At 37.8% G+C, this 14049-nt stretch overlaps 1 protein-coding gene across 5 annotated transcripts in view; it reads right to left on the reverse strand.

Moving 5' to 3' along the window:
• Window positions 1-14000, reverse strand: part of LOC106179104 (neuronal acetylcholine receptor subunit alpha-5) — a 54291-nt gene extending 40291 nt beyond the window's left edge. For 3 of the 5 annotated variants that reach the window (XM_013562628.2, XM_087005652.1, XM_013562630.2), the window contains exons 1-2: window positions 11267-11522; window positions 2852-3376 (exon numbers count right to left, since the gene is read on the reverse strand). In XM_013562628.2, coding sequence (XP_013418082.1) covers window positions 2852-2924 — 73 coding nt within the window. In that variant the 5' untranslated portion in view covers window positions 2925-3376; window positions 11267-11522. Of the gene's footprint in view, window positions 1-2851; window positions 3377-11266; window positions 11523-12206; window positions 12251-13746 lie in introns of those variants that run through there. The other 2 variants (XM_087005653.1, XM_087005655.1) reach the window with 2 other exon arrangements.
• Between the last annotated feature and the right edge of the window lie 49 nt (window positions 14001-14049).

The following is a 14049-nucleotide window of genomic DNA, read 5'->3' on the forward strand; positions in this document are numbered from 1 at the left end:
AGTTAATTGTTTTTGAGCGACTTTAGTTTGCTTGTCACTGAATATTCAAAAGACGGGGGAAATATGCCCTATATATGTAAGTAAATCATATCAAATCAAATAATGTTTTAAGAATTTGTGAATTACATATGTTTGCATGGAAGTACAAAATGTCCATTGCTGTGTATAGGATGGCAATACATACATACATACTGTACACAAAGGCAACACGGAGTTTATAACCCCATAACGACGAGTTTCAAGGGAGGATTACATGAGGCCCAAGATTACATCTAATGCTGCAATTTACACGATGAAACCGATTTGTCCTTATAGGGGTAACCATGCAAAACTATGAACTTCACCTCACCATTGGGAATTTGTGAAACTAAGAGGGACTCAATTTTGCTGGCCTACACTGTGATTCACGACACTGATTTCCACTGGCCTGACCGTCTTCCTGGTCACCAGCTGGATAGCATTCAATGCCACACTCGGGGTGTTACAGGCACTGAGGGAGTATACGCATTAAATTTGCCTGAATCTCTGGAGGAGTGCGCGTGAAGAATGGAAACTGATATTGAAATGATTCCAAGGGGGGCAATGATATGAGAGTGACCTGTAAATTTTTTTCGTTACAAACTAAGAAAAATTTTGCTCACAAATGATATTTCGGTGTGCCATCGGTCATGCTCTTCAACTACACATCGAAATATTTCTGAATTTGTGATAAAAAAACATTTGATCACTTGTATTTACCAAACTAATGAAACTTTTAAATATCTTTGTTAACTTATTACTGAAGCTTACTGAAGTTCCAAAATAAAATCATCAAACTGGTAAATAAATATAAAAGAGTAGTTAGTTTTCTCCAACCGGTTTTAATTGTATCATCAGCTTTTTTGCTTTACGCGATATAATTTGACGTTCACTAGATGATCCACATAACTTGTTTTTTATGCATTTACTTTGCCCAGCGGTAGACGGTATACATGTAGACGGCCGTAGGACATACATGTACGGCATTAACTGAGTCACCGGTCCCGGGAGACTTGTGCCATCAGTCTACCTCCTGCGTTGATTTCAGAAACAAATCAAGTTAGAATTTCACCTTGACTTCCATAACGGAAAGAACATAGACTTGCCACCAACGCAATTGCCGCTGGAACAGTTCTTGGGCGCTGGTCTTGGGACATCCTTTCTATTGCATTCTTATCCGAATTTTATCAAACTAATGAAACTAATGATCTGACTAATTGACCATAAGGTGACTTATGATGATTGGATAATTTTTGAAAAGCTAGATTAACTAAATTTAACATCTTGTAGTTTGAATCAGGAATTCTTACGGTATAAACAGATCTCAACGTTAACGTTAGCTGGCCCAGATTATGTGACAAGCTTAATGGCTATGACTGAAGCGTGTATCATCGCATTCCTTCCAAATCCCTGTTGCCGTAAATTTAAGTGTGACCATGAAGATGACTGCGTCTCCGCATTTCAATTCACTATCAATCCAATTGATCGATTTCTTGGGAATAAGTGACACTCATTATATTTCAATTGACTTAATTATGGGTAGGATTGCTACAGTGTACATGTATATACTAGAAAAAAATCTCGCCCATATACAGCAAACATGAATCCCTTTTACGTCAGTCCATGGAATAACTCGTTTGATTTACACAAATTGAAAAATTCTTAATCATTGGACAATATTTTGAATGCTTAAAAACATACTCTACACCAAATACAGTAGTGAAACAAGATCATGTCACATCATCGGAACTGGGTGCGCACCAACCATGTCCTTTTTTTCGCATCAAATGGTGTCAGATCATCATTTTCTCATGTTTCCTCTTGGCGCACAATATCATTCGCAGTCTCAGTTTGAATATCAAAGTATGAAATACTCTTAACTTCTGAATCCTATATTTTTGCAGTAACTACATGTATACTGCCTGCTGCCTATAGTAGCGGAACATGTTACAAAATGTTACAGTTTATTTTAACTTGGGTTGTTCTAATGGTGTATTAGACGTTAAATAAAAACTAACTGATGCAAAACTCTTTATACACATGGATTCTTCAGTAAAAGTCTAAGGTATTCAAAGCCAGTCAAATTTTGCCAACCCAATAACTAGTGCCTAGAAAAAACATCACTGCCCCACATATCTCGGGTTCACTCAACTGGTCAATACAGAGATTGTTGTCATGAGGCAGACGTTCCACCCCTCCCCCCCTCCCCCATCCCCTAGCACACACACCCGACCCCTCTTGCCCCGGCCACCACCTTTGTAACTGAACTCATCATATGCATTATTTTCCTATCGTCAGTCCTTCGTATTCTGGTCGTCTGCTGGGAGAGACCATACCATAGTTAGATCAACCTATCTCGACTGTAAGCACCACGAAATAAGTTTCTCATAATACAGATACTGAATGTCGGCTTCACCATCATTCGCAAACAAACAACCAATTTCTAATCTGGCATCCCTCCAGTGCGACAGGTGGGATTTTGACCAATCGAAAGCGGCTTACAATTCCAATTAATATGGAACTCATAATATGCGTTCCCTTCTATCGGATTAATTTGCTTAATGTCACGACAGAGCGACCTATTGAAATAAGCCGGAGACACGGCTCTATCAGCATGCCATTTCTGACGTGGATTTAATAAAGAACTTAATATACGAAATCTAACCTATTAAACCTATGCCATCTTTCAACATCATTCCTACTGACAAGATGGTGAAAGCTATGACCGCATGGACAATGCGCCTTTCTATTTTAAGGTACACTTTAACTGTTTTAACACATTTTAAATTTTCAACAATTTTTACAGGTATCTAAAATTTTTAGATGTACTTACCCAAGAATAAATCCAGCAAAACGACGAGGTGTAACTTTTTGAAGAGGCTGACTGATTTCCAAATAACTTTCATTTTCAGGAAACGACCCAATACATAATAATGTTCAAGAAGTACTTTTATCTCGCGTATACGGTGTCTCTAGAGTCTGGTCCTATCTGATTTTGGCCAGTATTCCACCAACCAGTTCTTGGTATTGTTTTCGATAAAAGGGTGACGACCTCGATTAACTATTCGCGCTTTTCACATGATAAGAACACCGACGTCAAAAATTAAGCGACTCTTCCGCCTCGTTGGCGTTCACTTTAACTCCGCTGAACTGAATCAAATTCCTGCAATTGGCACGCGATCCTACTAGTGACGTTCCTGCTTTAAAGGAGGATACATTGCCTCAGTAAAAGAAGAGTTTTTTCTGATTTATTCATACTGTCCTGTCCTCAGCCTAGTTTTGTCCGGTACCTGTGAAACGTTTGGATGTGGTTTCGATCTGCTCTCGATTCCTGGGACCGACGCTGCCCTTTTTTGACCTGAAAGATACAAGTAATCACGCCTTTTAGCATTCATCTTTGATTAAATTTGGCCAGGTCTTTCGAACTGCGTCTTACTCATCTCTTCGCTCTGAAAATACAATGCTATTCAGTCCGGCCTCTTCTGTATGCCGCCTCACTGTAATAATCCTTGAACGAAATTGGCGAGCGGTTCAGCAGAGATTATCATTTTACATAAAGTGTATTGACTGGTGCTCTTTACGCACCGATAATTTCTTGAAATCGACAAACGAGATCAAAATATTTATCTCATATTCCGCAATCACGTCTCATGCTACCTAAGGCAAATTTGTGTAAAGGGTGAGAACCCCTCCCCTTCTCTTCTTTAACGAAAAAACAACAAAAAGGGCCAGGAATTGTATAAAACTGCCTCTTAAATCTCACACCAGCAATCATGTAAAGGCCACAGTTTTTGAATTTCCTAAAACTAATACATGAACTGCGTTGCAACCATTTTAAATAACGCGATATTCAGTGCTCTATCGTTTTTCGCGGTTTTATACTCCGAAAATCTTCAAAGATGATCACCTAGAATATAAATAATTCAATTTAACAAATCTGCCCTGAATTACATGTATCATGGTCTAAACTAAAAGTGTTTCAATTACTTAAACTAGCGTTTTTCTAGGGAAGTTCAGTCACCTCTCTTTCTCTCTTTCTCCACAGATGACTACATTCTCCGCACCACCTCCCACATCTAGAATATGCTTGTGGCATGTACTTGTGATTTATACGAATGTTTTGTCACGTGGATTCTGCACCACACCACGTGACAAGGATGGGGACTTTATTCTGAGGATATAGCAAGAGTGGTTAATAAATCAATCGCTAGTTTTATTTTGCCATATTAATACATTTCTATTTCTGAATGCGTTGCACAGTTCTGAAAAGAGAAAACGCGTTTTAACGCTCGTCAAGTATCACCCGTTTACTTTGAAGAACTATAAAGTATGTATAAGATTACCATTGATAAGTGATAAGCCAGTTGAATGTAACTGTGCTCAATGGGAATCAAAATAAAATTAAGAGGTATTATGTCATAAAATATTTGCAAGAGCTTGATCGCAAACACCGCTTACAAAGCAAAGGGAGATGTTATTTTGGCCGTAATGCATACGCCACACCGTGAAAATATTTCTCTTCAAACAAAAATAAATCCACTAGCTAACGCGCTTTTGTTATGTGCACTTGTAAAAATACACAGAAATCAAAATATTAGTCAAATCAGAGCATTGACGTTCGTAACTGTATTTTTACATTTATTCTTTTCTGTTATTCAGTGTATACGGCTCTGATCCTGAGTGGTTTAGGATTTGTTTCCAAAGTTAAATGATTCTGTGAACCTGTCTCTAAAAACAATAGGGAACAGTAAATTTAAAATGTAGGAAATCAGATCTACAAATTCAGAATTCAGCCAAAAACGTACCATTCTGCTAAGCTAATCTACCGTGTAACGTTTCAGTTCATTAGACCTTTCCCACGCTCGTTAGGTTTCAAATAGTTTGCTTCTGTAACACATTAGTTTATAATTTTTGCTTATTTAACGAGCTTATTGGCAACGTTACTCCGTTCTTTAAACTCCAACCTTTAACAGGTTCGACAACCTTTCATCCTGTGAACAGAAGTCTAAAATGGCACGGGCCCCCTTTTCTATAACACCGGACTTGCAGTCGACCTGTATCGACTTGAAGGCGACCTGCATCGTTTATTTTATACATACCTCTCACGCCCACCGATTAACCTTCAGAATACGCTCCTCGATGCTGTGCTGTACAATGCAATATATATACGATCTAGGTGCCTGCACAGGTGCGCCAAGGCTGCAAGACCGCGTTTTTCCAAAACCGCCACATACCATATAGGTTCTGTCACCAAGATACAATTTGTCGTTAACGAAACATAGCATATATGTCACTAAAGAAAATGATAACGTTTGAGGGCAAGGATCCCGTTTGCATTAGAGTCGATTTTATGTCGACTGGTAATATTTTCTCGATGAATTTCATTCCATATCCATTGCCTAGCATGCATGTAAAGGTGAAGTACGAACTTACCACAAGAATCGTTCTCAATCGCCCTCTTGGGGTAAGAATACATTGAAATACCCATTAAACAAATGTATATGGGCTCCTGACGCCTGTCTTTCCCTGCTACATACAAATTCCACAAGGAAATAAGAACCTTTTAGTCTACACTGGTAATTTTTCTACTTTATACCTCACGTAAATTTCATCTTCCTAAAACCTTGTGTTAAAAGAGACTACATACACTACCACCAACCCCACGCAGTGACATCAGCATCGGTAAAGGTACGGTCTTTAGGGACGTATTTGCTTGACTGAAATAACGCTGACCGTTCTAAAAGGAGGACGCTGTCGCGGCGGCAATCTAGCCTTGACAGCCAAGTCACGAAGCCTAAAACGTAAAGAAATGCCGAACCGCTTCCGCTGTTCGACCAAATAATAATCAGAAACTGGCGTGACTCAGTAGAGTAATCATGGAATTTTTTTAGATTAAAAAGCAGCGGTATTAATAATGTTTCTGTAATTAAGAGACGTCGATCTTTTTTAATCCAAGGTCAAAAGATGAGTGTTTTTGCGTTTCATGGAGGTTTATTTCTAACTATCATAAAATACCTGTGATATACCCAATATACCCAATATGTTACAAGTATTAATTAAGTTAGCAAGCAGCATGCGTCTTAATTTAGATCAAAAGGAGTTGCCAGCTTATCACAAAACATTGAAGGTTATCAATATTCAATTGGCACTTGCAAGAAATAAGACATATTAATCTGTTTTTAAGTGGGGATTATTTCAAATTGCTTAGAGTTGCAGGGGTGGTTCTTAGTGTATTTAACGATATGGGAATGACCAGTAATACGTTTGATTCGGTGCTCTATTGAATTTAAGTCTTTTAATAAGGTTCGTGTTGTTGCGAGTTCGATCTATTTCCAAATTCGTTTGCCATTTGCGTTTGAAGAAAATGCAAGTATTGAAGTATACAAGAATAGCAAAATATGTTAAAATATTACAATTGACCAAGGGCTTTATATCTATTGTTATTTCGACATTCCAGTGGCTTCGAAGTTATCACACTATATAGCACCTATTTGAATAGATAGGATGAAAGAAAATCAAACTTACTTCTACAAAGTTTTAGTATTAAACTTCTGTTATTTCAGAAAGTGAGTTATGTTTCCGTTGGTTATTTCAAGGGCGTGTGGCTTTGTGTATACATTAAATTGCGAATAAATGACAGTCATCCCTGGTACGTAACAGATTCGGGTAAACATATTAATCGGATATTGTATGCCCCGTGCATTAAGCGTACGCATCTCGGCTTCTGTCAAATGTTGACACGAAAAACATCCGTCCTATTCTCTGTCAAATTGGAAAGACAAATGCGAAAAGGAAAGCTACAGGGGGTTTACGTAGAACGGTATACGGATCGAAATATTTTCCAATTCTGTATCTCTATCGACTGGGCGCGAGGAAGCAATCCTCAGAACTACAGGGCAAGGACGGATATTAGTTATTTCCAAGGGTGATGGCCCCTTAATAAAAAACAACGTGTGGAGCCAGGGGAATCCGTTGCTTTTGTCTCCTATGAATTGATTATTAAAAAAGATACGAGACTGGTTCGTTATTACGAATTAGATCCCCACTTCATTGTGAACAATTTTGAAAGCGACATTATCAGCATATATGATCAATACGCAATAAACCTTGAAGCGCTTTCCTTATGCCTTATATCAGTGATAATGACTGACTTCAGATATCTTGAGAGAGAGAGAATCTGATAAACAACTTAATAAGCGAACGCAACAAGGTATTGACGTTTTGCAAAATTCACTTCGGTGTACAGACGTTCACGATTGGCACTGACTCTCGGATTACTTCTACGGAGCGATGTTCTAAGTACCAAATCTTTTAAGTCTACTTTAACCATGCTTACCAGCATTAAGAAATGCCTAAATAATTCATCGGTCGACTCTCTTTGTCAACCACCCACTGCTTATTTAGGTCTTCAGGCCATATGCCAACTTCTAAATATTTCAGGAACTCGGAGATAATGAGTTTTACTTTGCTATCATATGTATGATTGCATAATATCAATAATTCAGTTATATATAACTTCTCTCAGTGCAAAGGTTACACTGCATTTAAACGAAATGCGTTTTTCATATTTCAGATTTCCGTACAAAATTTTGCCAAGTAGAACAACAGAAGTTGAATCACTAAGTTGATACATGTAGTTACATTTGTACAAGGAAAAAATGCGCTTATTCTGTTACTTCTGAAACATTCGCGAGTCTAAAGACCAGAATATATTTTGCCTTTGATAAAAGAAATTGGAATAATACTTATAGTTTCTTAATGTAAAACATACATTTTCACCTTTTCAATAAGTAGACGAGTACAAGGGAACTCTTCGCTTCAGACATACTCTGAGCTGCTTTTATGTGCCGAAACATTTTGTTCACAAATTGTTGAACTTCAGATACGCAATGTCTAAGTAAAGATGTTAGGTAATGTTTCTTATATCATCTAATTAAAAAAATCCCTATCCTTTTTGATTACCTAGAACGTGCATGCTTTTAGTGTTATATAAAAAACTGGATTCCATTACTATCTATACACCTGGCTTTTTTTATTCATAAAGTTCAATTCAAACAGTAATCATACCTCGACCCACCTGTAAATACATCCATCTAGTTTACCATGACTTACTACTTAACCAAAAAACTACTGACCTTTTGCCTAGGTCTGATAATACTTTAAGAAAGCCGTAGATTAAGTAACAGATTAGTCTGTCTATATCTGCAATGATACATGAACATGTGTTCTGATTTATACTTGTGTATACTTTATTGATAAGAAAGTCTGCAAACAGTGAATATGTACAATTGAGAAAAACTACACATTGGGCATAATGGATACTCTACCCCAGAGGTCTTCCAACTGTGCAAAATTGTATTAAAGTATCTTTTTGGACCAAAATTCAAAGTGACCGACAAAGCAAAAGTTAATTAAGGTTTTTAAATAGACATACCATAGAAACTAGGTTACTTAGAAACTTGTGAAAAGGTGCCATTTCCAGAAAGAGAGAAATTCAAAAAGGGCCGACCGAAACCGCTTTAAATGCATCATCAACTTTTTTTGCTCCGGTTTAAGAAATCCCAAATCTCACTGTTGTAAACATTAACATGCACATTGACATTGACCTTGACATACATCATTTACCTTTGGCCCGTAAAAATGACACTTGAAAGGAAGCGTTTGTATGCAGTGCTCAAGAGAAGCTGAAAAAGTCGAGGATATTGCATTTCTTTGAAAACGAATATTAATTATCACAAAGAAATGCTGAGGGTCCTTCTTTTGGATCAGAGAGAGAGAGAGAGAGAGAGAGAGAGAGAGAGAGAGATTTGAAATAAATACATTTCTCCCCTTTCCTGTTCTTGCCCTTTTGCAAGAGCTCTGCAACGGCACCACCTGAACGCACTGTTTGTATAAAGTAGAAGGCTTAAAAGGAGAGCGTCTTTAAAGTAAATATATAAAGAAACCACAGGAGCTCAAGTGGATACCAAATGGTAGTTCTAACAAACAAAGACCCCCGTTTCCATACGTAGACCAATGGTTTCTATAGGAATGGGTCTTAGTTGCATACGTGAGCTGTGATACAATCAGCCACAAAACACGCGTAGCTTGCATAAAATTGAAAGTTTCGCCTTAAAAATTCTATAAAAGTTTTCACAGGTCTGTGTGACTAGAAGCATAATACGTTGTCTTAAGAATGTACCGATAGATTTCATAGGTTTCAATGTGAATGCCATGCTATTTACAATTTTGATCTTTGTAAAATAATGGTTACGCATATCTCAAAGGTATTAACATACCTATCAATTAAATGCATTTTAGAGGACATAAAATAAAATGAGAAACGACTAAATGTAGATGTAGGCTATATCTATAACCAATCTATGTGATCTCAGGTATTAAAATTCATCACCGCTATTTCTGCAAATTTATCGTTTTTTTTTTCTTGACATGATGATCTCTAATAAAAGTGCTTTCCAAATAATTCAGAATTGCCCTCTGTATTGCAGATTACTACATAAGACATATTTCGACTCCTTTTTGCGTCCTTTTTGCGACCATGAAACTGGATGTGGTCGTAGAAAGGAGGCACAAGCATCGCTTTGGTTGCAGAATGAATGCTCTATGATCGGCCAGTTGTTGGCACGTAAAGTAATTTTTTACTCTCAAACGGGGTCCGTACTACGGAACGCAGAGAGAACGCCGACAAATGTAAAGGGAGCTTAAGAACTTCCGACAAACCCTGAAACCTAGAGCAGGGCACTTATTAAAAAAAAACTCTCCACAAGAAAGGTGAAAATGCTAAATACCAACTGTGAACAAAAGTTACTCAAAACAGTTATGTGGTCGGTTCGCCACCCTACCCGAATTACTCACACACAGACAAATAGAAAACAATGACTATGTCATAAACGACTATACAACTTTGATGTGTGATAACAGCCTTTCTATCATATATAAACCATTAGACTGAATTTGAAAGCAAGCTCAAAGAAAGAACGAGATTCATAAAGCTTAGGAAGCATTCTGAGAAAAAAAGGTCCTTAAAATGAGAAACTTAATTGCGTAATCTCAGTTTGAAATTGGACTTGAGTGGGGCTTGCTGTTTTATGCAAGCAATGAGATTGCCTATAAATCACTTGAGCTGAACTCGCATCGCAGGGAAGATTTTCATTATTTTTTCAAATCCCTTTCCTGAAAGGGGAACCAAAAAAGCTAACCAGGCGCTTAAGCTAACAATAACTTAATCCAGGAGAAAAGTGCATGGCTTTATCCTCCAAGTTGTTCCGTATAGATGATCTCTTGGGATAAAGTGTGCCGCCGGTAAAAAGTTAAAGTGTGACATAAATGTAAGTCAGAAAAAAGTGCCAGGAGGTAAATCTCCATCGCAACTTAGATTAGTGTTGTCTTCTGAAAATTGGCTCGGATTTCAACTTCTACGGCTGGTAAATTAGTTCCATTTTCATAAATGTCAACGATAGGCATGCAAAACGTAAAGGATACAACAGAGAGAAAGGGAGAGAGAGAGAAAGTGTTTATGTTGAGCATATTGATTTCTATCGTGTCATCAAAAAATAACCCCTGATAAGCAAACGATATATCGGAACTATTACAATGTTGTTCGTGTGTGTGTGTGTGTGTATGTAAAAGAGAGAGAGAGAGAGAGAGAGAGAGAGAGAGAGAGAGAGAATTTTCAACACTGTAATTTTGTATTTTTTCTTTGCTTTTATTCATTTGTTTATAAAAATATGCGCCCTATCCATTTTGACCATTAACAAGCGCAATGGGGACCCAAGTGATTCCAGGTGCGACAATTGAAAGAATGTGACAACACATCCCCCGCAGTGACTTAATAGTGTTCTTTTATGATAATATGCTTTAATTTTCATTTGTGCCAACTTTTTGCTCCTATAGCTGTTGTGATTTCTCATATTTTTGTTAATTAATCTTGGTTACACTCATTATACTACTTTATTATTTTTATTTTATGGCAGTTATATAGTATATAGTTTAGGGGATGTTATATGATCCCCCCCAGTTTTGTGACTTTGTGTCGTATTAGTTTTCGTTACTAATAAATGACAATTTTCAGTCATATGGACTTATCTTTTTTACTTTGGAGCAAAAACGGAGCTTCGTTGTGCTTGTGAACATATGGCTACATAAATTGGGCTATATTTACCGCGTTTTACTTCAAATGATATATTTGTGTCTAGCCCTGAACGACTTTCGTCTAAAGCAAGCTTCAATTTGTAGCTAATGAACTTACGTGATCAGTACGTTCGGCCATGCTATTCAAAATACGTTCCCTCACTGCTGCGCATCGCCTTCTTCATTTGTTAAGCCAATAATACATTCGTCCACATGTCAACAAAATCAAACGATCGTCTAAATTGACTAGATGATTTCATTTCTGTGCTGGCCACATACATGCATGACTACAAAACACATACTTTTTTCCAAAACGTGCAACAACTTTTTAAGTCAACACATCACGGCGTCAACCACACACAACGAAAGTGAATGAGCTGGAAAGGGCAGTAATTAATGTTACTCTGCTAACCAATCATTATGTTCAATTAGGCACATTGTAATATTTTCTTATCCTACAATTGGGCAATAATGCACGGCTAATTTCGCCACTAATATTTAGTAATACCGCTCAGACTAATGATCTACCGATCGATCTAGTGAACGCTTGAGTAAACAACTCGAGTCTTTCGGTTCGATCTTCACCAGCGTCCGGTGAAAGGGCTGCACAACGGACGGTGTCCCCCTTTGTCTCGCGTCGAGAGAGAAGAAAAGCCCGCTTTCTATGCGCCGACAATAGATCAATAGTTATTCAAGTTAAAAAGCCAATTCCCTGTCTTACCCTCTCTCCGACTCAATTCATTTGCAAAGGTCGCGTTTTAAATCTTCCCACGTGACTGTTCTGGTGTTTCTTTATAGCGGCTCGATATCAATAAACAATCGAATATCGAAATGTTTATAATCATTCTTTATTAATCACATAAATATTATAATGTTTAAGGTTCCGGGATATCAAGCAGCACAGCACGGGAAAATGGCATCTTCCAAAGATCATATTTATAAGCACACTCCACTTACTAGGACTAAGATCGAAACGGCACAATGAACAGGAAATGTTTTCCTCGAAACATCTATATGTGAATCCAACACACTACTAGAAGAATAGTGACCAACCTTACCTTTTGCCAGCTTCTTTTTCAACAAGCCTTGCATGTGCGAGTACCTGGAATTTATATATCATCGTCGTCAAAAAAAATTCCAGTGTTTACACAAACTGTTTAGATTAATCTGTGGACGTTATGTATAATTAACACGTCAGATGCAGGTCCTCCCCCTCGGGATGTTGGGCAAACGCTGATTAATATCAACAATGGCCGTGTCTTGTACGCGCGGTCCTTAGGTAACTAATTGCTGGGCCAATTTGCGGCAAATGAAGTTCAATTATGGTTATTGGAAAGGGATATATAGGGGTAAATGCTGATAAAACTCAGGCGATGTCAAACACAAACAAAAAACACAATGTCTTCTTGAATGAATAATTCTAATCCCCACACGGAAAAATCAAATAATAAAATCTATAACATACTGAAGATCAGATGTCGCCTCACGTGCCAAAGAAATAACAAAGGTCTTATATTGTACGCGATTTTCAAATATCTTAATCAAATACGTCCATTCAAGAACAATGCTCTTCATATCCAAGAACGCTCCGTCGCCCCCTACCTATACTAAGATACTGAAAGAGATGACACTCAATGGGTGTAACAAAAACTGAAAATATGGGACAAAAGTGAAATGATTGAAAAGACGACATCTTACATTGTGGGTTAAAAGGAATAAATCAAACCTCGCTGTCTTGTTTTAATACACCTACAAATAACAGGTGTACCGACCAATTAACTTCAGACAAACGGCTCTTTTTGACGTAAGCGCCAAGGGTTTGCGAGGTAGTCCGTTGTTAGGCTGCGTGAGAACATCAAGAACATGTTTTATAAAAACCATAAAAGCTTCGTGATATCAGTGATTGGGCAGTAAATTGATAAGATTTGATTTTTATCAGGATAGGTGTATTACATGTTTTATAAGCCATATATTGCTATTTTTATAAACTATATATTGATTTTCAAACGTGTTCTATTTGCAATTGCTTTTCCGTTCGTTCTTGTGACTTGAATAACCTTTGGCTGGCAAAGGTTACCCATCTACCTAACGATCAATTCCACTTCTTTGTCAGATGTTTTCTGTTCCATTTCTTATTACTCACGATTACTACTCCACTAAGCTAACTTTCTACCTGTCGTGCAACGTGTACCTGCTTACAAACCTTCCACTTGCTAACATGGAACACCGCTGCTTACCTGATTAGAAACCAACTGCTCTGCCCCCTTTCACACACACGCACACGCACACGCGCGCGCGCACACACACACAATCATCCTTTCTTTCTCGCACGCCAACTTGTCTGAAATATTTTGTTACCAACTTAGCAAAACAACTTTTTTACAAAAGTCTTTTTTCCATTAAAGTGTGAGTTTTCTGTGGTTTGGTCAATACAAAATATGGCTTTGAAACGCCCTCACAAATTGCCTTTTGTACAACATCTGAAGATGGAGTCCTCTTCATAAAAAATTCCATTGGCATGTTATTTCAAATGAAAGATGCTGAAAATTGAAATAAAAATTGATATCACAGTGTGTTAAGTGGCCCCCTATCGCTCACCTTTTTAACCGTTTTGGCTCCGAGAATTTATTTCAAGGTGCGTGGTCTTCTAGTGATCTACATAGTGGTTTTTCAGCAATGGTGTAAGCGCTGTTCCTGGTTTCAGCTTTGTTCCGTTTTCACAGCGCACCAACGCTGCATAGTGCGTCCTTTCCTTTAAATACGTCGTGAACAGCCGGGATAAGCTTCATGCGAGTCCACAAAGTCAGCACAAATTGCGGAAACCACCACTGGTGCTAAATCGGTAATGTGTACGGTGAATCCACTCGAGTCCCTAATCATAACACAGCAGCCCTTTCACTA

Source organism: Lingula anatina, chromosome 2, assembly GCF_051362555.1.
Source record: "Lingula anatina isolate TDL-2025a chromosome 2, LinAna3.0, whole genome shotgun sequence".
NCBI lineage: Eukaryota > Metazoa > Brachiopoda > Lingulata > Lingulida > Lingulidae > Lingula > Lingula anatina.